General features: G+C 40.5%; 2 protein-coding genes across 2 annotated transcripts; both read right to left on the bottom strand.

Annotated features, from left to right (window-relative positions):
- Window positions 1–182: 182 nt before the first annotated feature.
- On the bottom strand, window positions 183–11,163 carry tm2d3 (TM2 domain containing 3; the record flags this gene model as incomplete). Its single annotated transcript, XM_079265070.1, has 6 exons — window positions 183–1,465; window positions 1,611–1,686; window positions 9,024–9,198; window positions 9,300–9,460; window positions 10,568–10,672; window positions 11,058–11,163. 6 exons carry the CDS (start codon window positions 11,161–11,163, stop codon window positions 1,300–1,302), a joined length of 789 nt encoding a protein of 262 aa, XP_079121196.1. The 3' UTR covers window positions 183–1,299.
- A 1,146-nt stretch (window positions 11,164–12,309) lies between these two features.
- Window positions 12,310–25,644, bottom strand: tars3 (threonyl-tRNA synthetase 3). Its single transcript, XM_079238373.1, has 19 exons — window positions 25,330–25,644; window positions 24,902–24,988; window positions 23,921–24,108; window positions 23,712–23,835; window positions 22,491–22,615; window positions 22,160–22,277; window positions 20,422–20,486; window positions 20,252–20,330; window positions 19,886–20,032; window positions 18,402–18,500; window positions 16,894–17,060; window positions 16,623–16,785; window positions 16,398–16,535; window positions 15,337–15,414; window positions 15,137–15,237; window positions 14,660–14,764; window positions 13,915–13,987; window positions 13,665–13,779; window positions 12,310–12,991 (listed from the first exon to the last, which is right to left on the bottom strand). The coding sequence occupies exons 1-19, from the start codon at window positions 25,636–25,638 to the stop codon at window positions 12,843–12,845; spliced, it is 2,430 nt and encodes an 809-aa protein (XP_079094499.1). The 5' UTR covers window positions 25,639–25,644; the 3' UTR covers window positions 12,310–12,842.
- Window positions 25,645–26,374: the final 730 nt, after the last annotated feature.

Raw genomic sequence — 26,374 nt, 5'->3', positions numbered from 1 at the left:
AAATTTTAAAACGGTGACATTTCTGTTGTATGATTCCTCTGGTCTAAGTTATCACTATACAAAGTGGGACAGAGCGACAGCATTAAATGAAACCATACAGAAAAAAGAAGATATTTAGCTATATTGTCCTAGTAATGTTGGGTATATTTAGATTTTTATTTACATAACTTAAAAAGGCAATATGTACAGTCTGAATAGAGAAAAAGCACCGGACGCTGCAACAAAACTTATTTACAAATGGTAGATGGTCACAGTTCTAAAGAAAAAAAAAACGAAACTTAGTTTTCTTTTTTACAATGTTGATGCAAAATTACCAGTAAAATTTAAAAAAAAAAAAAATTGTCGCCAATATCTCCAAGATGGGAAACCACAAGTAACTGCAGTTTGCAAGTGCAGTGCATCAATATGCATCATGAACAAACATACACTGTTAGATTATCTGTGTGTTTCCAGGAATGAAACTACATGCTACAGTAAATGATGACAGCGACGATTCTTATTGCTTCTGTTGCAACACCAGAAGCTCCTATTTGTTTATAAAACAGATGCATTAAAATAAAAAAGAATTAAAAAAAAAAAAAGTTTAATACATTTGAATACATTTCGGGAGGTCATAGTGTCATTTATGTAGCCTTCAGAGCAACATCCTGACAACTGCGTGGCTGCACTGACTCAACGGGAGAAAAAAATAAGAACACAAAATGATTGCTAAAATTATACCCCACAACAACTGTTTTATCAATAAAAGCATCTAATTACATTCCCCTCTGTATATTCATACCTTTAATACGTAAATCATCCCTACCATTGCTTTTTTGTGTGTTGTAACCATAAAAAGCCCTGTAGCCATGGTTACAATTTGACCCTTATTGATGCATCTACCTTGCAATAAAGGAGGAGCAATATGTGCTCGAAGGTGACAGGATGTCTGTGAAAGCGTCGCTCCACAGGAAACCAGAGCTGTCTATCAGCAAGATAGCTAAACCAACGGTTAAGTCAAGCCAACTGGATTCGCGTAATCACTGGTTTCTCATCCTCCTGCACAGCTCCATCTGCAGAGTCTCAACAGGAGCCGGCTGCAGAATGATTGGGATTGATCTGATGGTTGTGTGGGTAGAGTCATCGCTGGTGTGATGAAGAAAACACTTCCTGCTTGTTAGCAGATGGGATGAAGACGTGTTGACAGAGAGCAGGCGAACGTGTAGTGAAGGCAGCAGCTCGGATCATCTATCTTTTGAGAAAGTGAAGCAGTGTGAGGCAGAAGGGGTAACAATCTAGCTGTATTTCCAGAGCTTTGCTTCAGATGTACAGAGAACCGTCAGCAGGTCCCACATAGCCAACCCCAATCAGTACCACATCTATCAACGTCCAAATGCCCAGGCCTCCAAAGCTGAATAGTTTGCCAAGGCCCTCTCTCCACTGGCCCAGATAAAACCGATCAGCCCCAAATCCACCAAGAGTGATGCTAAGAGACGAAAAGAACACAAATATAGATGTAGCCAGCGATAACATGTAATCACACATCCTGTCCCCCCCCCCCCCCCAAAAAAACTCAACGTCTTTTGCACTCAAAATGGCAAAAACTGCTGAGAAACTTGTGAAAAGTTTACCTGAGTGCCAGTGCTGTTGACCACTTGTACCCACCGGTCCAGTTACAGAACAATCGTTTCTGAAACCGCCTTTTACCTACAAGACAAAGAGAAGGTTTGTCAGGAGAGTCCAGTGATCCTGAGAATAAAAACAACAAAATATGAAAATGAGACTTACATAAAGTAGGGCAGGCTATTTCTTGTTTCATAAATAAATAGCGCAACCTACTTTATGCTTTCATGCTCATAATAACGATATCAATTCCACGAAATCAGTAAAGCATATTGAGACTGGTACAGAAACATGAGATGTTAGACTATAAAACAAAATCACATATACATAATGCAGCGGACTGATTATACTAGAAAAGAAACAGTCAACCCCACTCACCCAACTAATGCAGAGTATTAGCTCCATAATAGCAACAAGCTAACTATTCTTCCCGCATCACAGAGATACATTTTCCCTGGATGCAGAATTTGGCTGCCTGTTTAAACTGCAGAAGAAGTCATGACAACAATTATAAACTGTATAAATTTAGAAGAAATGAAGCTAAAATGTGAAATCATCACAGATCCAGCAACATGTTTTCATCTGCCAGTGGTTCCAGTGGCCTCACATGACTACAAAAAGGTAACTACTTTGATAATTGTCTACATGTGTACTTCCTTCTTCTTTGTACCTTTTCCAAACGCAGTTGTAGCACCTATCAGACAATATGATTGCTGAAGCTGTAAAGGTCAGAGCGTTCTGACTTCACACACAGCATTGTTTGTCCATTCAGTGATGCCATAGGAAAAATAGTGGAACAAATACATTAGCTTCTTTGTAAATGGATTCACAGTACATAGATACAAATGGCTTCCTCTTAATGAAAACATAAGAGTAATCTCATTCACCTGATTAGATAACCATTATTTCTTCTTACTGTTTCTTAAGGTTATTCATCTTCTGGTTTTAACTCCAGTGTTTTTCCTTATGGGGATCCTGCACGCTGGGGGCCCTGCCTGTTTGGTCTAGGGGCTGTTGTCATGGCGACCGCTACTGTTTGGGTGGCGCGGGGTCCAGCACTGCAGCTTCACGGCTGCGGAGTGGGCCCTTGGCTGCCTGGGAGTTGTGTGGTTGCAGTGGCAGTGGCCCCTATGCGCATGCGGGGACATGCTCCTGGTGTGGATGGATCCCTAGATATCGTTCCCTCACATCAGCACCAAGTCAGAAGTTTTATCACTTAATTATCCATCCATCCATCCATCCATCTTCTGCCGCTTATCCGGGGTCGGGTCGCGGGGGCAGCAGCCTAAGCAGGGAAGCCCAGACTTCCCTCTCCCCAGCCACATTTGCCAACTCTGCGGGGGGGATCCCGAGGCGTTCCCAGGCCAGCCGAGAGATGTAATCCCTCCAGCGTGTCCTGGGTCTTCCCCGGGGTCTCCTCCCCGAGGGACGTGCCTGCAACACCTCACCAGGGAGGCGTCCAGGAGGCATCCTGACCAGATGCCCGAGCCACCTCAACTGGTTCCTCTCGATGCGAAGGAGCAGCGGCTCTACTCTGAGCCCCTCCCGGATGACTGAGCTCCTCACCCTATCTCTAAGGGAGAGCCCGGCCACCCTGCGGAGGAAACTCATTTCAGCCGCCTGTATACGAGATCTCGTTCTTTCGGTCACGACCCACAGCTCATGACCATAGGTGAGGGTAGGAACGTAGATCGACTGATAAATCGAGAGCTTCGCCTTCAGGCTCAGCTCCTTCTTCACCACGACAGACCGGCGCAGAGCCCGCATTACTGCAGACGCCGCACCGATCCGTCTGTCGATCTCACGCTCCATCCTTCCCTCACTCGTGAACAAGACCCCGAGATATTTAAACTCCTCCACTTGAGGCAGGACCTCACTCCCGACCCGGAGAGGGCAATCCACCCTATTCCGGCTGAGGACCATGGTCTCAGATTTTGAGGTGCTGATTCTCATCCCAGCCGCTTCACACTCGGCCGCGAATCGCTCAAGCGAGAGCTGGAGATCACGACCAGACGAAGCCAACAGGACCACGTCATCTGCAAAAAGCAGGGACCCAATCCTGAGGCCACCAAGTCGGATCCCCTCAACCCCTCGGCTGCGCCTAGAAATTCTGTCCATATAAGTTATGAACAGAATCGGTGATAAAGGGCAGCCTTGGCGGAGTCCAACCCTCACCGGAAACGAATCCGACTTACTACCGGCAATGCGGACCAAGCTCTGACACCTGTCGTACAGGGACCGGACAGCTCGTACAAGGGGGTCCGATACCCCATACTCCCGGAGTACCCCCCACAGGAGCCCCCGGGGGACACGGTCGAATGCCTTCTCCAGGTCCACAAAGCACATGTAGACTGGTTGGGCAAACTCCCATGCCCCCCCCAGGACCCCAGAGAGGGTATAGAGCTGGTCCACTGTTCCGCGACCAGGACGAAAACCACACTGCTCCTCCTCAATCCGGGATTCGACTATCCGGCGGACCCTCCTCTCCAGGACCCCTGAATAGACCTTACCAGGGAGGCTGAGGAGTGTGATTCCCCTGTAATTGGAACACACCCTCCGGTCCCCCTTCTTAAAAAGGGGGACCACCACCCCAGTCTGCCAATCCAGCAGTACTGCCCCCGATGTCCACGCAATGCTGCAGAGGCGTGTCAGCCAGGACAGCCCCATAGCATCCAGAGCCTTAAGGAACTCCGGGCGGATCTCATCCACCCCCGGGGCCTTGCCGCCAAGGAGCTTTTTGACCACCTCAGCGACTTCAGCCCCAGAGATAGGAGAGTCCACCCCTGAGTCCACCAGCTCTGCTCCCTCATGGGAAGACGTGTTGGTAGGATTGAGGAGGTCTTCGAAGTATTCCCTCCACCGACCCACAACGTCCCGAGTTGAGGTCAGCAGCACCCCATCTCCACTGTACACAGTATTGATGGAGCACTGCTTCCCCCCCCGAGCCGCCGGATGGTGGACCAGAATCTCCTCGAAGCCGTCCGGAAGTCTTTCTCCATGGCCTCGCCGAACTCCTCCCATGCCCGAGTTTTTGCCTCGGCAACGGCCGAAGCCGCATGCCGCTTAGCCCGCCGGTACCCATCAGCTGCCTCCAGAGTCCCACAGGCCAAGAAGGCCCGATAGGACTCCTTCTTCAGCTTGACGGCATCCCTCACTGCTGGTGTCCACCAACGAGTCCTGGGATTACCGCCACGACAGGCACCAACAACCTTGCAGCCACAGCTCCGGCTGGCCGCCTCAGCAATAGAGGTACGAAACACAGCCCATTCGGACTCAATGTCCCCCGCCTCACCCGGGACATGTTCGAAGCTCTGCTGAAGGTGGGAATTGAAGCTCGGTCTGACAGGGGACCCAGCCAGACGTTCCCAGCAGACCCTCACAACACGTTTGGGCCTGCCAGCTCTGACCGGCTTCCTCCCCCACCATCTGAGCCAACTCACCACCAGGTGGTGATCAGTTGACAGCTCCGCCCCCCTCTTCACCCGAGTGTCCAAGGCATGTGGCCGCAGGTCCGACGATACGACTACAAAGTCGATCATTGAACTGCGGCCCAGGGAATCTTGATGCCAGGTGTACATATGGACACTCTTATGCTGGAACATGGTGTTCGTTATAGACAATCCATGACGAGCACAGAAGTCCAATAACAAAACACCATTTGGGTTGAGAGGGGGGGGACCATGCCTCCCAATCACTCCCCTCCAGGTCTCACTGTCATTGCCCACGTGAGCATTGAAGTCCCCCAGCAGAACAATGGAGTCCCCAGAAGGAGCACCCTCCAGCACTCCCTCCAAGGACCCCAGAAAGGGTGGGTACTCTGAACTGCTATTCGGTGCATAAGCACAGACAACAGTCAGGACCCGTCCCCCCACCCGGAGGCGGAGGGAAACTACCCTTTCATCCACCGGGGTAAACCCCAACGTGCAGGCACCAAGCTGGGGGCTGATGAGAATGCCCACACCTGCTCGGCGCCTCTCACCATGAGCAACTCCAGAGTGGAAGAAGGTCCAGCCCCTCTCGAGGGTACTGGTTCCAGAGCCCAAGCCATGCGTTGAGGTGAGTCCAACTATATCTAGTCGGAACCGCTCAACCTCGCGCACAAGCTCAGGCTCCTTCCCCACCAGAGAGGTGACGTTCCACGTCCCTAGAGCCAGCTTCTGCAGCCGGGGATCGGACCGCCAGGGTCCCCGCCCCTTGCTGCCGCCCAGCTCACATTGCACCCGACCCCTACGGCTCCTCCCGCAGATGGTGAGCCCACGGGAGGCGGGGCCCATGTAACCCTTTCGGGCTGAGCCCGACCGGGCCCCATGGGCGAAGGCCCGGCCACCAGACGCTCGCTCTCGTACCCCGCCTCCAGGCCTGGCTCCAGAGGGGGGTCCCGGTAACCCGCGTCCGGGCAAGGGAACATTCATGCCCAGGTTGGTCGTCATCATAGGGGTCTATGAGCCGTGCTTGGTCTGGTCCCTCCCCTAGACACCTGTTTGCCATGGGTGACCCTACCAGGGGCATAAAGCCCCCGACAACATAGCTGCTAGGATCTTCGGGACGCACAAACCCCTCCACCACGATAAGGTGACGGCTCATTAATCACTTAATTAATGTAATGTAATTAATTTGTTTTATTAACTTGCGTTCGGTGAAAGACACAGAATTTAGGGAATGATGTATTTTGGGGAATGTGGGGGTGGGTGTTTGCTCTCTGTCCTTGTGTATGAGTGTGTGGAAAGTGCTTCTGTCTTTATTGTTTTTTAATGTCTTGTTATCTACTGTTTGTTTTAGTCCTTATGACTTGATTTTATCTGGTAAAGCCCTTTGTGTTGCCCGTGGCATGAAAAGTGCTCAAGAGATAAAGTTTGATTTGATTTAAAACAGTAAAGTGTTTTTCTGTCTGCGATAGACTGTCCAGAGAGAACCCTGCCAATCACCCAATGATTGCTGAGACAGACTGCAGCTGCGACCCCCCCGTTGAACCAAGCAGATCATTGAGCTTTGATTTTGGTACATGCTGCATCTTAAACATATGTCAGAAATTTGTTATAGAATTGTAAATACATGTACTGATTTAGCAAACTGTGGGTTACTTTCTGGTAAGAGATACACAACAGAATTTGTGCAGGATTTTTCTTATCGGTCCTGCATCCTGTCTGTTTAGATTTCGCTCCAGACAGTGATAAATAATCTTATCTGGACCCTTGTCTTATCTATTTGCTTTGTCCCTTTCTTTTCCTCTCTTCCTCCAATATCTGCTTGCATTTCTTTGCTGAATCAAACACATCGCACATGCATTAACATCCCTTTGCAAGTGGGTGACACCGTACTTAAAGCAAAACTCAGCTGCTATGTCACATGGCGTCAAAGAAGAAACATTTGTGAAGTATGATTTCTCAGGCTCGAGATGCTGCCAAGCAACAATGGCTCCAGAAATGCAAATAATAAATATCACTGTGACATAAAATGAGTCTAGAGTTTTTAGGACAGAAAGTTACTTAGTTCACCTTTAAGCCCACAGAGTAGGTGTTCAGCTCGAGGGCTGACAACCTAAGTTTCAGAGGTACTGTAACCACAACCAGTGGATTAAATCTGCGCAGAGGCACAGTGACAGAGAGTTAAGGATTACCTACACCATCTGCCTTACTTTTCACCTGCAGGTTTACAAACTCTTACGACTGGCAGCTTGGATTAACAGATATGCTGATATGGTTCTGCAGCTGCCAAGACTGAATCTCTCCCTCCTACACTAGTGTGCTCTCACTGCACCGATACGGAGGCTGAATCCTCAACCGACTATGACAATGCATATTTCCACAATTCAATAATTAATAACCTAGTTCTCGGGTTTAAGGTCACTCATATATCTAAACATCTTTGAGTCGTTGGATCCATTAGTGTCATTTATCTGAGCTATCTGTTGATGAAGGTGTTCAGCAGACATGCCTCCAGTGTCTCAGAGCAGAGTGTGTTGCTTGTTTGCTTATAACTTTCACACCTTATTTCATTAACTTAGTGAGTGTTTTAATCATTCACATTTCGCTGACTGGTTAATCTCATGTTTCTGTGATGTGACAAACTTCATATGTAAATTTATGTCCGCTTTATTCAGACATAAAGCAAAACCATATTAGCAACATGGAAAAAGTAAGTATTCAATTAGTAGTCAAATTTTCTAATCCATTTAATTAGGCATCCGAAGAAGGTGCTAATGATTAGATGATTTTTCATGGAGTGACAGGTGAAGCCTGTTGAACTATGACCATTTAGGATCCATAGTCCTCTTTATGCTGTGTGTGGTTTGACATGAAGATCTGAAGACATCTCTACAGCTTTTAGGGAAAAATAAAAAGGTTACTTCTGCATCAATTTGACAAGATCTCCAAATGACTAAAAAAAAAAAAAAACTAACAAAAAACCCCACATTGTTTTACTGCTACAAAAAAAGAAGGTACAAAGATTTTTGATTTTTCATGCTAAACCAGCTGCTAAACCTAAGCAAATTTGGGGAGGACAAAAATAGGCTGATGCAAAAAAGAAAAAAAAAAAACAAACAGCAAAAAAAACCCCAAACAAACTCAACAATCCGAAAACACAGGATCTCCAGGCATCTCTTCTGGGTGCTGCTCTGCTTCTACAAAGATATTGCACAACTCCATGGGAGGCTGTCCAGGAAAAAGCTGTGCTTTCCAGTAAGACCATCACACTAAAACAGCTGTTTGTTTGGAGGCAGAATGCATGCCTTTTAGAAGCCTCATCTTTCTCCACACAGTGACATAAAACCTACCATATTTTTGTCGAACAAAAGATTGAAAAGCTCATTTTGCTTTCTGTATTGTTCCAGCGCGGCAGCTTTGTCTGTAAGCACTGTTTCAAAACAATCAAACATTTGCTTTTCAAACACAATGAAAAAAAGCTAACAGTACTTATTTTTTAATGACTGTAAAATAGAAAAGAACAGACTAAGTGTGAAAACAAAAAACAGTATTTACTCTTTGATATGGTATCAGTGGTTAAATATGCATACTATTTGCAAATATGTGTTTATGAACAAAAAACAAACTGTGTTGTGTTATAGTGTTCTGCACAGAAGACTAAGAAGATAATTTAATTACTTCAACATTATTCTCAAAGAAGATATAAAAATGACCTTTTCAGCCTTTCAATGTCGGCGACACCATTTCTACAGCAGAGCCGGAAAGAGCAAAGTTTACAAAGAGACCCAGAAATGGGTAACACAAATGGGTGAAAAAAATAATGTTGTTTTTAATCAGAAATATTTTTTCAGTAGTGTTTTTTTAAAAAACAAAAACAAAAAAAACACTACTGTGTAAAGTGTATATGGAAATCAAAGATCCGTAAAGGAAAACAAATTTAAACAAATATACGGCACTGGAAACAAATAAGACTTTTCGAAAGAGACACTATCATACCCAAACAATGTACGTGCTCCAACACATCACAGGTAGCGTTGTAGCGCTTGCGTGGGCATGCGACGGTCATGCAGTTGGTGGAATTTGAGCAGCGGTACTGAGATGGATCCAGCTGCCAGCAGAACTGACAGATGATAGTAAGGGAAAAGTTGAGGAGCTCCTGCCCCGACTCTCCCTGTAAAAACACAGACACAAAAGGAGAGACTTTGTATATGTCACCCACAATTTTCCCTCTTTAAGTTAAACCGATCAATTATAGCAGAAACAGCTACTCACTATACAATGAACCCCTTTTTTAGGTTTACAGGGAAAGGAGGCTTTTTTGCCGTAGGTGCAGTTGTGTTGGTAATTGCATTGAATGCAGTCGGCTGGTAGGCGACTACACAATCCCCCACTGGGGCACTTGGACGTGTAGCTCTCTTCACCAGTATATGGAACTGCAAAACAACCCACATTAAATTATAGATCCCAAATTTATATTGAAAAATCAATGTAATACAGCACAGCTTTGTGGCAACTTAAGAGTCATAATTTTAGGATTCACATTTTTCCTTCAGCTTTCCTGCCAACTTTAAAAAATAACACAGTCGGAAGAAAATTGCTAAAACTGCCCTAAAATAGGGGAGCTTATCAAAAACGCAATTGGCAAACCCATTCACTCTTGATTGCTCTATTATGGCTGCCTTGTGGCTAGAAAAAGAAACTGATCAAGCTCTGTAAAAAGTAAAACACTAAAACGTCTAATTTACACAAGGGCATAAATGTGTTTGTTGTGATGCACAGAAGTAAGAAAAAGTAAGTCTAAACATTAAAGATGTAGCTGAAAATGTAACAATCTTTACTGCTTCATAAGAATCTAAGGCCTCATCATATTGCAGTTTCTGCACAGCAATAGATATGTAAAATGTGTGGCTACCTAAGAATATTTCTTTTAAACACATAAGAAAACAAGGGTAAAAAACACACTTCAGCCAATTCAGTCAATGAAAAGTCTGAATTTTGGTTATCACATTCATTTAAAGGTGTTGTATTGCTTTAGTTATGAGGAATAAAACAAACAAATAAACATACAACTTCAGTCAATTCAATCAATAAAAAGTCTGAAGTTTGGTTTCACATTCATTTAAAAGTGTTGGATTTCTTTAGTCATGTGGAATTTACAAAAATAAATATTAAGAGTTGAGATCCTCAACTATCTAAAGCAGTGTTTTTCAACCTTTTTTGAGGCAAGGCAAACTTTTTTCACAAAAAAGAAAAATCACAAGGCACACCACAAACCAAAATGTTGTTTTTTAAAGTCCACATTAATAATATAAAACCCATCTTGTCAACGCCTCTTGAATAAAAATCAGATAAACACAAGAAGAAGGAATTTTATTATCTTTCACTGTGGTATGTGTGAATGAACACAAACCTGCCTTTTAGACCAATATGGGGAAATTGGCTAATTTCTCAGGGCACACCTGATAATCTCGGCACAGTGGTTGAAAAACACTGATCTGAAGGATAATAAACAGGGTGTAAAAAGTGGCAGAGATGTTTACCTGAGGATGCAGCAGCAGGGACCACTGGGCTCGTGATGACAGTCCCGTGCTGGGCATCTGTGCTATAGGGAAGCTCCTGGCCAATGTGAGGAGAACTCAGGTATCCTGACAAGTACATGTTTAAAAAGTTACATCTTAAACTCAGCTCTCTGTTCCACAATGACCGAAAATAGTTCATTCATCAATGGACTGTTTTACTTCAGCCACTTCCCCGAGGACACAACCAGCTCGAGACACTTCTATTAAATGAGCAACACCGGCTATTAGTCGTCTTCAACACTAAATAAATCATGTTACAATTAACTGAAATGTACCTGCTGTGTTTTTTTTTACATAAACAAACGTAAAATCAAAGGGATTCACTCTGTTTCAGTGCTAAGAAGCTAGCATACTAGATAGCGCTAGCTCCGTGGGAGAAAGCTAATATTAGGCAATAAAGATACAAAGCTAGAAGTACATGTTGGATTATAATTCACCGCTAAAAGCATACCGTTAACACACTGTGAGAGCAAGTCCATAAACAATATGACAACTATTCCGTAGTGTTTAAAGCACCAGCCTCGCTCTGGTCTCCATATCTGACAGCTAGTAGCCATTGTTGCTGCAGAACAAGATGCAGCAGTTGCGTTCAGGGCGTGTGGGAAAGATGGAACGTTAGTTGTCCTTTAGCACACTGTTTCTCAAATGGGGGTACTTCAAGGCATTCCAGGGGGTCCGTGAAATGTTTTTTTTGTTTTTGTTTTTGTTTTTTTTAAATAAATAAATAAAATTGGGGTACTTGGATTTTTTTCTTTCTTTTTTTTTTTTTTCAGAAACATCTTTTATGCTCTATTTAAAACATCCTTAAATAAAATAATATAAATACATCATATAAATATTTAAAATATCTAAATAACTGTAAGTTTACATTTATAAACTGAATTTACATTAAGATTTACACCATTTCCTTCCTCCTAAAATCCCACATTCCAACTTGAATTGAACCCCACCTGTTTTGAGCCGAATCATATCAGTCAGTCACTGTCGCCATGACGACAAAAACAAAAGTTTGACTAACCAAACACAAATGACAAAGTGATGTATTTTATTTCATGTGTTTTCCTCACTAAAAATACTTTGCAGTGGTCACGGGGCTACTTGGCTGAAAGGTTAAGAACCGCTGCTTTTGCACCTTTGTGGTAAATTGGTTGCGAATGGCATACAGTAGCTTTTCATGATTGCTTCATCATCCAAACAAAGTGGACACCTTGCATTTAATTGCCATATTTTTCCATTAGCAACATAATTTAACGGTCTATCATTTTTCCATCAACTTTAGTGTTCTTATCATAGACCTATGATTCTTTTAAATATATAAATATGAGTTTTAATGTAAATTGGAGAATATGTGGCATTATTTTTTTCTGCTGTCTGCACTGAAGAACTCAACCCACCTAGTCTGTTGTACAATAACTTCAGAGCAGTCCTGGGAAAAGAATTATGAGAGTTCCTGACAGTGTGGTATGTTCATGATGCGTCCTGACATGCTGTGTGGGCGTTTATTGCTCAACAGAAGGTATTAATGGTCAGCTGCCACTATTGCCAAGTATTTATCCATTTACTTATGTGAAAACTGCCTTGGAGTACCATAATCTAGCAAATTCCTGGAAGACTGCACTTTTCCATTGAAACAGCTGGTTTGTTATTGTGATGTTTTGGGGAAAATGTGAAGCATTCAAAGTGAAGAAACAAAACATTTATAATTGGAAAAATGATTTTATTTAGAAGTTTTCCCATTGAAGGCAGATCTCAGTGAAAGTAAGGCTGTGCCAATTTCACACAATTCAATGATCACACCTTGTCCTTATCAACTTTCCTTCACGTAGATTTTGACAACTTGAACACGTACAAAAAGTCCCTTTTCCACATTTCCTTCATGACCACATGCACTTCCACCACTTAAAAATCACTTTCATTACATTTACTTAGGAAACATCTCTTAATACATTTCTCCATCTGACTTTAAAGGGGCTGTATTATGCCATTTTTAGTTTTCTGAGCTTTCTACAGTGTTTAAAATGAATGAAAGGCTTTGTGAAAATGCTCGATTATTTCTTGCTCTTCTGGACCTGCATATTAAAATAAATAAGACTGAAATGTGCATAATAGAGCCACTTTAAACTAACAGTATCATCTCTACAGGTGCCATCAGTAGCCCCCCCCCCCCTTTTTTTTTTTTTTTTACTGCTAAGACTGAGGTAATCAAACGAAACAGTTTGCCGTGTTCTCCTCTTTATCAGAACTCCTCCTCTGCATTTCGACAGCGGGATTGTTTGAGTAGGGTCAGGCGAGCCATCACCTCACACACAGACAGCTCTCCGTGGACCTTGTTGTCTCTTGTGCGCACATTGACGCTGTTAGTCATCTTCTCCTTCTCCCCGACAACTGCCAACACACAAGACAACAACAGCTTGACATGGGCCAAAAAACACACACAGCTACCCTAACACAGTCCCCAATTTGTGCTGTTGACAACTGTGGGTGGTAGGCCAGCTTGGACACCCATTTCAACCAGTCTAGTTGACCACAGTGTTTATTTTGACTCACCAAAACTGTCATGATGCCTCTGCTAACAGCTGTGCAGTTAAACAGACTATACCCTCCCACCAACCTGATTTTTTTTTTTTAGATAATTTGTTACAAATTCAACATTCAGTTTTTCTTTCACCTGTTAATGTATTTTTTAAAAAAGAAAAAACAAACCTTACTACTCTGGTTCAAGACTGCAAAATCTCCAGTTGTGATATAACTTAATTTGTCTTTTAACAAAACCTATCAAGGCCCTTTAACACAGAAAAGTCTAGGAAAATGTTTTGTATACATTAAAAAATAATTTACATGAAAACTTACTGACAAAGTTGCTTCAAAGTATCACCACAATGTTTTATTAAACCTTTAACCCACCATTCAATAAAACAAATAATTTAATAAATAAAAATCAACATTTTAAGCAAGTTAAAAATGTTAAATTTGATGTTTTATTATGTGTTCTACTGCATGAGAAAATTAGCCCACAACTTTGTCTGAACAACATCAGCCATGACAGGCGCATCCTCACCAAGAATGAAGTTATACTGGGCCAGCTGAGCATTTCGGATTTTCTTATTGAGGAGACAGCCAGAGTCCAAGTCAGCGTCTGCCATGAAACCTGCTTCTGTGAACTGCTTACACACCTGACAGATAAAGAATTAAAACAAAATATTATCGTAAATGGTTTAAAAACCCTTTTAAAGATTCTCCACTTCTGAATAATGCCATCCACATGATCATATTTAATCATGACTGCCACGAGGAAATGGACGTTATACCTTTTTTGCATAATCTTCACAGGAAGGGTTGACCGGCACCAACATCACCTGACGTGGAGAAATCCACAGAGGCCTGATGGAGGAACAGATTAGCTTAATGCTCCTTTCACACAAATATTCACCTTTAGATTCTGGAGTGAAATACGTGTTTTGGAAGTAAATCAAATAAATGAATTTTAAATTGTACAGAACACACCATTATCTTAGGCATTTCAATAAGATGGTAGGGTAGTTTTATCTCAGTATAAATAGAAAAACTGTTTTTCATCCAATTTCTGTTCATCTTTGTTCAGCTCAGTGTTACGCAGAAGCTGGAACGTATCTTGGCATTTAACAGGCGAGAACGGCGATAGAAACCTTCGTATTTCAATATTACCATAAACTAAATCACCTATCCTTTTTATTAATTTATTTTTGATAAATTAAATATTGTCAGAGTAGAACAAAAGGAACTGCAAAACTGTAAAAAAATAAAATAAAAAAATTATAATAGTGTGTTGATTGATACTGGTATAAAATACATCTCTTTGCATCTATAGTATAATGCAACTTAAGTTTACAACTAAAACAAACAAAGACATTGTACTACAGGGCATCTGATTCATCTCGGAAAAGACGGATGAGAGCATTAGAAGTACCTTTATAAATAAAGTTTGAAGTTAAAGTTTAAGATAGGGCCAAGTCACCGTTGTGGATTGTGCTTTATTTGGCCTTTCTGACAGAACACAACCTGAACACCCCTCACCATTTTCCTGCATAGTTCTCTGTAAGAATCGCAATCATCCTTTCCACTGAGCCCAGGATTGCACGATGAATGATGACAGGTCGAGCTTTGTCATCGCCATCCTTTCTGATATCACAGAAAAACACAAAAATAAAAAAAAGAAACATTACACACATTTTCATACAATAACAAAGAGCTTTTTGCCATTGAGATAATTACTCTCCACACCTCCTCCCTCTAAATCCCCCTATTTGATACTATTTCAATATCTATTAGTACCTCTTGATACTGTTCATTAATCCGTGTCCTGTTACTGTACATGATCTGCATGGTTTTTCTCTTGCTGGCACTGTTAATTGCATGTTTAATAACTTACCATCTCTGAAACACAAGACTCAAGCTGAGACATCTTATCCTGAAGGGGCTTAACATGTAATCCTTGGTGCAGTGGAGCGAATAGACTCAGCAGTGTGGCAGTGTTTTGATTAGGTGACTCACCCCACAAAGGTCAGTTTGAAGCGAATAGGCAGCTGGAAGTCCAGCTGAATGGTTGCACACTGGTGGTAACGTCCAATTGCATCTTTGATCTTAATGTCAATCTGCAATGGCACAGAAAGGATAGGAGACTTTCAGGAAATAAAGCTGATGATGTTGTGTTTGGCAGGGGGTATCTCTAAAAGAAAAAAAACATCTCTGACCTTGGGCCCGTAAAAAGCGCCGTCTCCAGGGTTGAGTTTCCATGGCTCCCCAAACTCGTTCAGGCTGTTTTCCAGTTGCTGTTAAACACCAGTCATTACATTAGAATTTAAATCTAAACAATGAAAAGAAACTAATGTGATGCAGTCAAAGTCAGCCTTATGCAATCAAGTGCAGAAGTTCGGTCAGTACTCTGCACTGATTGGTGCTTTTTGGTTTCATTCCAGTAACGCAGCATCCAACTGAACAGTAATAATCAAACCCAAGACATGTAAATGAGTAATGTTCTGCTGACAACACACCACCTACAAGAATTCACTGAACTCCACATGACTCACAGATGTGATACTACTGTAAGATCACACACGTGGCAGGGACCCAGTTCTTTCATGCACGGAGCCAAGTTGCAACACGAGGATTTGTCTGCTTAAATCTAAGAAGTTCTTGTTTAGGTTTGTTTAGGAAACCAGATCGGATTCGTAGCTTATAATTTCACTTTCAACTACAGTTGTGCTCATATTTATTCATACCGTTTCATTAAGAAGGAAAAAAAAACAGCTGCCTGCAAAGTAAAATAAGCTGAAATTGACTAAAGTAATAATGAATAAAAATTTTATGAAAATCATGACATTATTTTCTAATTCTAGTTCAAAAGAAATATTCTTTTTAAAAAAAGCAAACAAATAGGATAATTTGTTACATATGAAAATCACTCATAAACTAATATTTAGTTGAACAATCCTTTAATGTTTCCGCTACAGTCAGGTGTTTTCTGTTCCTCTCAGTCAGACTTCTGCACCTGTTGACAGGTATTTTGCCCCACTGTTCAACAGAAAAGTGCTCTAATTTGTCCACGACCAATTTGTTTTTTATTCTTTCATTAACTCAATTAAATGAAAAAACGGTGTCTTATATTACTAAATTATATTTTTGCATAATTTTAGTTATTGTTCCTTTTTTAAGTCTCCAGTTATTTGAGTGACTGTTGTAAATTCAGCTTTTTCTTTAATGAAAGGGGATGAATACATATGAGCACAACTGTATGTTGCGTGGTAGAGTTTACCTTCTCAGCCTGGTTCCACATCGCGATGTCGCCCAGGTACTTTTCCGGGCGAGTTGAAAGGTGAAGCTGGAAGGAGAATCCGAAGACGTCGTAAACGCAGCGGAGGAAGTCCAGGCAGCCCTTCATCTCTGACTCGATCTGTTTCGGAAAAGAAGAGCCTTGATTTAAGAAGTTGTAGTTCAAAGTATTTTGTTTTACAAGACAAACAACACTTGTCGTTGTTACCTGATCCATGGTGCAGAAAATGTGGGCGTCATCCTGCTGGAAACGCCGCACTCTGGTCAGCCCAGTTAACGTTCCTGACAGCTCGTTCCTGTGGAGAACCCCAAAATCTGCCAGCCTCAGAGGAAGTTCCCGCCACGAGCGAGGCCTGTGACTGAACATCAGGCTGCAGGACAACCAAAGAAAGCAGAAAATAAAAATACTGACTCACATTCATTCCTGAATAAGCGGTTTGACACACACTGCACTTCCTGTTTGGGCGCTCTAATTGTACCAGTGACCGGGGCAGTTCATGGGCTTCAGAGCAAAGACGTCATCTTCCACGGGGAAGGAGAACATGTTTTCGCTGTAGTGTTGCCAGTGGCCAGATGTCTCCCACAGGTTGCTGTTATATATGTTGGGGGAGGCTACTTCCTGAAAGCCTCTTCTCCAGTACTCACCCTAAGAAAAACAACCAAACCACATAAACTAAACACTTCATTTGGACTGCACAGGTACTTCACAGAGCAGAACCTTAAAACCTCAAACCACTGCAGTGAAAATAACATCTTGTGGGTTTTATTTATCCATTTGTTGCCTCAAGAAAGAAAAAAAGCATGCCGCAGCCTGTTGAGCCGTTTGGCAGCGTACAGGAGGAGGCTGGATGGATTTCAGTGCAGAACAGAAAAAGGAGGTGGAAACGATGCATGCTCAGTCAGCTTTTCCTAACTAAACGATATTCAGCAGAAAGGGTGGGCTGCAGAATCTGACTGTATTTACTGCTTAAACTCCACTTTAAAATGGAAAAGGGCTGCAATTAAACAGCCAAGCGCTTGATTCATTCGGGTTTAAAGCATTATGTACGAACAATCCATACCATTCCTGTAATAAATTAAATATCTATGTTGTCAAACAGATGGAAAACAGAGTGAGCGAGCGCTTTTTCCCCCAATCCTACTCCATGTGTTTATGAGCAAACTCTATGAGTAAGCAGTTTTTTCTTTTTAATTTCCTTTTACTCCCCTGCAGTTATAACAGACTTGGAAGTGACGTGATAATGATCTTGCACAGTTTCTGTGTAATCTATGTGATGTCCTTGAGGCTTGGTCTGGTTTGTGGGTGTGTGCTGTGAAAGCGTTCAAGATGTCAACTTATCTTTTTCATCTACGTCAATGGTTCCAGCAGAATCACTGAACTTGGCTGAACTGATGAAGTTGCTCTGAAGTCTTAAGTTTCACATTGAAAGGGAGATCTTTCACCAATCATCAAACTAAACCTGGAAATGTTTCACTTTGTTTTTTTTAATCAAACAAGACACCATATATAAATTTCAGTTTGTTGAGTATCAAATGATAAAAAAAAAAGAAAAAGGTCCTTTGTAAAGGTATAACTATGGCCCACAGCAGTCAGGCCTGGGTTAAGATTTTTCAGCACTGAGAGGTTTATTTAAACTTGATGAAATTTGTATAAAAAAAAAGCAAAAACAAAACAAAGCTAAGCTAAGCTGGTAAGTGGTCTGCATTTTAGTCAAGTGGCAATCACCAGCAGCCCACTGAAAATGTGAAGTAGGCCCAAGCCTCATGGGCTCCATCTCTGCAGTACTTCAGGTTTATAATTCAAAGTGCTGCACAGCTGCCAGGGAGAACTTTTATCAACTTTTATGCAAAATAAATTCAAATTAGCCGACTCCGACAGATCTACCTCAACGGTGATCCCAAACTACAATTTCATGATATCATCTGTGTGTTACAAGATGAGCATTTTGAAATAACCAAGAAAAGAGGATTTAGCCATAAGTAGTACCCTGATGAATTCTACGAGTGTGTTGTAGATGTAGGCTCCACGTGGCATGAAGAAACAACTACCAGGGCTGAGATCATGGAAGAAGAACAGTTCCTGGTCCTGTGAAGGAGACAAAAAATAAATAAATAAATATTGTTTTTAATGATTTCTCATCTCATCATATCTGCAGGTACAGCCAGCAGGAAAACTCTTCTATGCCCAGCAGGGATTTTTTTTCCAATTATCACACATCCAGCGTCCTCACAACTTGACAGTGGAGCAGACTATTCTCAAATGACTGAAAGAGATGAAAATCAACAGAATATGAACCTTGCATTATGATTAAATAAATCTGACTTTGACATTGCAGCTTCTATTACTTCAGTTTAGGTCCTCGGTCACAGATTCACTGAAAAAAAAGCAAATAAATCTCAGATTTTAGGCTTGGCATCTTGAGATTTACTTATATATAAATTTAATCTATACACTTATAAAAGCTGATTAGAACAAGTCGGGTTTTTTTTTTTTTTTTTTTTTTAAAAGGTAAAACAGCTGGATGCCTGAAGATTTCCCTCAGAGCTACACGGTCATAAAGACATCAGTGTCTCCATGCTGTCCACGTGAAGATGGTCCCTTTGGGAAGGTAACACTGAGCACCATCTTAACACACAATATGCCACTTTGACTGCCACCGTCCAGCTGGATTCAACCGCATTATCTTGACTTGTTCGTTTATTATGGAACTGTGTTATTATACGTGCTGATTGAGGTGCTGCCGTCTGTGTCTCCCATGCTGGGAAACCAGCTGGAGTGCTTTGATGATTCATGGCTGTCCTGAATGTGCCTGAAGAAGGGAACGCAGTGCCCTCAGCTGGTATGTAGTGGCAACTGAGTACAACTGAGTACAAAGTATGGAATTAGATTTGTTCCATAATCTCCAAGCAAAACCTTTTAAAACTCAAGCAAAAAAAAACCCCAAAAAACAACAATTAAAACCAAAACTTTCTAAAACTTAAGTAAAATAAATTATCTCAAAATAAAAAATGATCAATCATCATGAAAACTATTAGGCTTTTATTTGGTTAAATTGAGTGGTTTTGTTTGCAGTTTCCTCTTCCTCTTTCTCTCTTCTCGCTTTTTTTTTTCTTTTCGCTTTTTATTATTTTTCGCTTCACCGTCTTTGTTTCTGTTTCTCGATTGTTTGGTTTAACTTCTGACACAAACCTTTTAATGGGCGGGCTCTTTCAGGGCTGCATTCCGATTGGCTGGTGAGTTTATGTGGACACTTGGCTGACATGATTACAAATGCCATGTATACTTACAAGTGATGTGTTTAACATTCATACCACTGATGCTGACCCTCACAGGGAAGTAAAGGCTACAAAAACCTAAAAACAGCCTACGTGTTCGCCCTAACCTTACACAATTACACCTAAAAGCTTTGTAGTCCATTTCAGCCTCAACCTACTGGGTGGGCTAAAACCCGACTGCCTGCAGCGACTCACTTTGCCTATCTTGCGATGGTCTCTATTCTTAGCCTCCTCTTGAAAGCGTTCCCACTCCTTCAGCATCTTTGAGTCTGGGAAGGAAATCCCATAGATCCTCTGCAGAGTCTCCATGTCGGAGCGGCCCTCCCAGTAGGTAGAAGAATTCTGATGATAAAGGCAAAAAGAGAAATTTTAGACGGATAAGCAAAGGATTTACTTAGAAATTAATACATTTGGACATCTGCTTATTTAGCAAACTGCTGAACAAAATTACAATAAGTCACAAAAATATTTGACTTTAGACTGAATATGATGCAGATTGTGGTTTAGCTGAATGAAAACTAAATAAAAGAAAAAAAAATAGTGCGTTTTGCTTTCACATACCTTATAAATCTTCATGGTCTTGATTTTACCAGTATGTCTGACGTGGGGGCCTCTGCATAAGTCAATCAAGGGCCCGCATCTATCAAAGATTTGCATTTGAGTAGTTAGCGTTAGAAAGTATAGGACTACATAAAACAACATGCAACTTCAGAAGTTTAAGAGATGCGTACTTGTACACTGTAGTAGTGGGAGTGGTGACTTTCTCATTCAGAATGCGGCACTTGAATTTGTTGTACTGGGAAGAACATCAAAATGTCATGTTTAGCTAACGCATACATTACAGAGGATCTTTGCACATGCTAATCTTTCATAACATGCAGTGTGTCACAATCGAGGGTAAAGGATCAGTTAAAAGACTTGACCAGCTATTTATCATCCAAACGTAACTGTATAAGAGTTTCTCCACCTCAAGCAAACCCCACATGTGAAAGCAGGTACTCTGCTGAATATAAAGATGTCTGTGTCATCACTGGAACAGAAACTATGCAAACTAGCAGGCAAAGAGTTGCCATAAAAGAAAGACAACAATAATAGATGTGTTCATGAAAATCTGCCGCAGGGCTCCTGACATATTTACCTGTGTAACACCTACAGTAAAATAAAACATCAGTAAAACTGCACAGGTTCACTTTTACACAGTTCCTTATCAGACACTGGCAATTCCTAGATGAATTGAGCTGCTGTGGTTTTCACTTAAATTTGACATGCTTTAATTTAGGGAGAATATAACAACTAACATTTTCTACTCCTTCACATGTATAATTACTCTGACACTGTAACATGTACAGTTGTGCTCATATTTATTCATACTAAATAAAAATTTGATGAAAATCATGACATTATTTTCTAATTCTGGTTCAATAGAAATATTTTTTTAAAAAAAGCAAACAAATAAGATAATTTATTACATATTACATCACTCATTAAACTAATATTTTATTGAACAATCCTTGAATGTTTCCGCTCCAGTCAGGTGTTTTCTGTTCCTCTCAGTCAGACTTCTGCAGGTTTTTTGCCCCACTGTGAAAAGTGACAGAAAAGTGCTCTAATTGGTCCAGGACCGATTTTTTTTTTCCTTCTTCAACTCAATTAAATGAAAAAACAGCATCTTATATTACTAAATTGTATTTTTGCTAATTTTTAGTTATTGTTCCTTTTTTAAGTCTCCAGTTATTTGAGTGACTGTTGTAAATTCAGTCTTTTCTTTAATGAAAGGGGATGAATACATATGAACACAACTGTATTTATGTTCAGGCACTTGTGACGTAATATCATGTCTCCAAAGTCATTTGAGACCAAGATTGCACATACAGTCCTGGTCGTTGTGTAAATACTTTATTCATTTTAGCTTAAAAAAAAACCCCCAAAAAAAACAAAAAAAAAACAACAACAAAAAAAAAAAAACTGTTGATGAACTTGTTTAATAAAGATTTCAATTTTTTTGTCAAAATGAGCCTGAACAGTCAGCAAATAGGATGTATACACCTGGTTTATACATTGTTCAAATGTTTCCAGTTATTTGAGTGACTGTTGTAAATTCAGCCTTTTCTTTAAAGTGGAACTATTATGTGCATTTCAGGCTAATTTATTTTTATTTCTGAGACCAGAAGCTGGGATTGATCGAGTTATTGTCACAATATTTACTTCATTTTGTTTACTTTATTTACTTCAGACCGACCCTCTCCGTAGGCTGTCAGATCAGCCTGTGGGCAAAACGAGTGGATTGAGACTCTTCTGCATTAAGCCCCGCCTCCCGCCCATCTGGTTTATACATTGTTCGTATATGTTTGGAACAGTATTCGGTACAAAAGAACATACATCTGAGTTGTTAACAAATAAAAAAAAAAACTTGACAAGTTAATTGTTGAAAGCAGGCAGAGAGCCAACAGTGTCCTTCATTACACTCACCTTAAACATTTTTAGAAGTGTCTGCTTGCTAATCTCAAGTCTCTCAAAGGGCTGTTTCTCCTTTATCACCGTCTTACACAAAGCCTCCAGGTTCCCAAACTCAGTGCTGGACACTGACCTGGAGACAACACTCATGTTCAGCTCACCACATGTTACACTAATAATCCTGGATTTAGTCTTTTCTAGTAGAAACACATTTATATTTTATTTAAAAAGCTAAACATTCAAATGAGTGGGCTGTTATTAAAACTCAACAAACAAGTCAGGAAATCAGTGTATTCGTTTTAAACCGTTCAGCAGGCCTGGAGATCATAGGAAGATCTGAACTCACTTCTGTCCATCCAGGAACATGTCATAGTAGAAGCCATTCTCAATGGGGGGTCCGTAACACAAACAACCTCCATAAAAGAGCTCCATGGCCTCCCCCAGGATGTGAGCGCTGGAGTGCCAGTACACCTAAGAGTGGGATGCAGGTGACATGGAAGAGTACATACAGTATGTTGTAACTGTTCCAGTCCTAGACATCTACTCAACATTACTTTACTCCGCTGCACGGAGCAACTTCAACTCTGAGCTGTTGGTGCGAAGTCTTGTCATTCTGCAGCATTTATAAGAGATTAACTTTTTTTTTTTTTTTATTGTCCTGTAACTCCTCTTTGATTGATTTATGTGATTCTGAGTTGCATCATTTTCTTTCTCAACAGTTTAATGGTTTAAGCAGCGGTCCTGGCATTTTATTATAAAACTCTCTTTCAGAATAAATCGATGATTAAAACATCCTGGAAAATACAAAGCCAAACAGGCCCACACCATGATAACACCAACACCATTTTTTTTTTTTTTTTAATCATAGGATGAGATTTTAAAGCTTGAATTTAGTGTTTTTACTTCTCCAAATACAACACTTATCATTCAATACAATAAAGTTGTGTTTTGTATTGATCTGATGACAAACCAATTTCTAACCGCATTCTGATTTATCTGAATATTTAGTAGTGATTTGGCATGTCATGCCCAGAACTCAGATCATGTATTTACTGACATATTTTTTTTGCTGATAGCAAAGATAATAGATTTATTTATTTGAAAAAATTAACACAAACCACTAATCAAACTGTAATAGCTTGACCAGTTTAATTTGTTTTATCCAGTGTTTGTCTTAGTAACTCAGATGATGCCTCAAAAATGTTTGTCCTTCCAATTAATGAAAAGCTACAAAGCTTTATTGATTTAAAACACTAAAATATCATTTTAAATTCACATTTATTTTTTGTGCTGTTTGTTCTCATATTTTGTGTCACTGACAATCTGTAATGCATTTTAAACAATAAATTTATCAACAACTATTTTCATACTATCTCTTTCTTAGCCTACTTTTAGTGAAAGCTGCGTTTTAGACACATTTAATAGCAAAAATAAGACATAATACTGTGGAAATAAAAGAATTAAATAACATCCCATTTTCCAATTTTGCATTTTTGAAACATTATTTGTCTGTCTATGGTGCTCAGATTTACATAACAGGGCATTAACAAAGGCCGTTTATACTTACAGCCTGAGCATCTTCATTGTCAAAACGCAAGATCTGAAGAGAGCAGTCCTTCTCAAGTGGTCTGTCCAGATCCCAAAGCTCCCCATTCACCCGAGAAATCACTGCATTGTCAGCCAGGCCTTGGCTGAAAGATGGAGTGCAACACAGATGCTTCAGATATGCCATTTCCAAAGTTACAAAGGGGTTCTGTCATAATGAAAGAGGATTACCTGACATCACAAGCCAGCTGATATGGGGTGGTGACCCAAGACTTGCCTGCCACCTTTCGCCCATCTGGCAGCTCGACAGTAATGGGTTTGCTGTCCGCAGCTTTCTTTGCCAGCAAGGCATCGCTCTCCTTCTTCAGCTTGTCATAAAGGCTGAGGCGCTCAGCAATGTAACCAGGCCAGGCTTTCAACTGTAGGTAAGAAAAAACAAAAAAACATTAAAAAAAACAAAAAAAACATTAAAAAAAATTAAAAAATAAATAAATAAATAAAAAAATAATATATATATATATATATATATATATATATATATATATATATATATATATATATATATATATATATATATTTTATTTATTTATTTTTTTTTCTTTCTATGTACACTTTTTAATTTATCTCAAACACATATACAATACAAAACAAGGATGCACATTTGTGTAACATTATACCTTGTTGGAGAAGGAGCAGAAGAAAGCCCAAGGCTTACTTAAATACTGCTCCTTATTTACAGTCTTTAATTTACACAGTTATATGGCTATATACACAGTTTACATACTGAAAGTCATCAGCCAGATGGCAAAATATAAAGCAGCAAAATAAATAATGAATTTTCTTCTTTTTTTAAAATATATTTATCCCCCAAAAAATTATCATACATTTTCTTTAAAACTGAATAATGTTATTACATAATTTTAAATCATCACTTAATTCATTCCATAAAGTTACTCCATAAATGGAAACACGTCTGCTTTTTAGGGCGGTGCGTCCGTATGGTGTCTGTCACATAGCTTTATCTCTCCTCAGATATCTTATATATATATATATATATATATATATATATATATATATATATATATATATATATATATATATATGAAAACTAAGTTGCCAGAGTTTTGTGTGGGATTTATTAATACATCCAAATCCAAATACAATCATGTTTGGCCCTTTGTTAGAACAATGTTGTAGTCCAGCGACATTTACCTCTTTCACACTTCCATCCACTTGCCCCTGATCCTGCTTCTTGTCCTTCTTGTTCTTGTCACCGGGCCTTGTGTCACAGTTTGTCACCTGTTAAACATAAGAATGAGTTACTTTTGGTCCCAATCACCATTGCCTCCCAAGCCAAAAATAGTGTCATGGTAAGTATTGTGACAATCCCTGCAGAGTAAGGCTGAGTGTGTCAGCTATTTCTGGAAGCATGGTGGTGTGGCTTGTCATTTCTCTTGACTGGACAGAGGCCCTATCACTCACACTAATACAGAGCTGTGCCACTATAATAATAATAATAATAATAATAATAATAATAATCACAATAATAATAATAATAATAATAATAATGATAATAATAAATAAAAACAACAAAACAATTTAAACAGGAGGAAATGTTCCGTTCAGGTCTACATCTTTACCCCATTATCAGCTCGATTGTTTATCTTCTTGCTGGTGTTTTTCTCCGGTGCTTTGCTCCGCTTTGCTCCTTGCAGCCTCCTGCCCTGCTCCTCCTCCAGCTCCTGCTCCGCCTGCAGACCCCGCCGGAGGTGCACCAACCGGTACCTGAGCTTCTCATTCTCCGTGCGCAAGCTCTCAAGCTCCGGGTTTACCACCGGAACGGAGTCAGGACCATTGGTTAGTCCATCCCGCAGAGAGGATATTTCTTTGGTGAGGAACCGTATTTGCTCCTCCTGGGCGGCCAAACGTACAGCTAAGCACTCCGCCATCTTTAAATGACCCCTAGTTACGGCTAACTTCCGGTAACCATTTGTAAAAAAAAAACAAAAAAAAAACAAAACAAATAAATAGAATAAATTGCTATTTGTCACCAAGCATTCAAACTCTTGCTGGTAAACCTTTTATTTCATGTTTAAATATTTCAAATATACTAGATTTGCATTGAGTTGCAGTAAGGGAGTACCACCTCTAGGCGGCAGTGTGATATTTTGAGACACACTTTGTCAGCTGTTCACAACCCTGCAGCAGCATAGACATTATATATACATAGACGCCTCATTGTGCCCTGGAGAGTGAACCAGCGTTGCCGCCATATTGGATGGGTCTCCACTTTCCAGTCTCGCTACAGAGTCGTAGTTTCCCCACATCACTGTTTTCTGTGGAACAATGCGTATATATTACACACAAACAAAACACTTGTCTACATAATTTGTTAATAAATAATCCTAACACAGTGAGTAATCTACTAAATGCAAATGATAAATTTGACTCCTATGAGGTGTTTCTGGAAAAATATGATATTGATGCTTCACAAAGAGAGTTTTACATGGTAGCAAGGAGGTTAGTTTTACCGGCTTTATTTGTTTGTCTTTATTTGTTGTCTGTAAGGTTGCAATAACCGGTGAAATATTAAAGCAGATGGTGTGGAATTACGTTTCACGAAGTTGAATAATAATTCATTTGACCAGAAAAAAAAGAGACAAATCCAAATGCATCAATAAACAA

This window comes from Telmatherina bonti, assembly GCF_933228915.1.
Source record: "Telmatherina bonti genome assembly, chromosome: 1".
Classification (NCBI taxonomy): domain Eukaryota; kingdom Metazoa; phylum Chordata; class Actinopteri; order Atheriniformes; family Telmatherinidae; genus Telmatherina; species Telmatherina bonti.
Note: the sequence above shows the minus strand (reverse complement) of the source record. Positions and strands in the feature narration are given on the sequence as shown.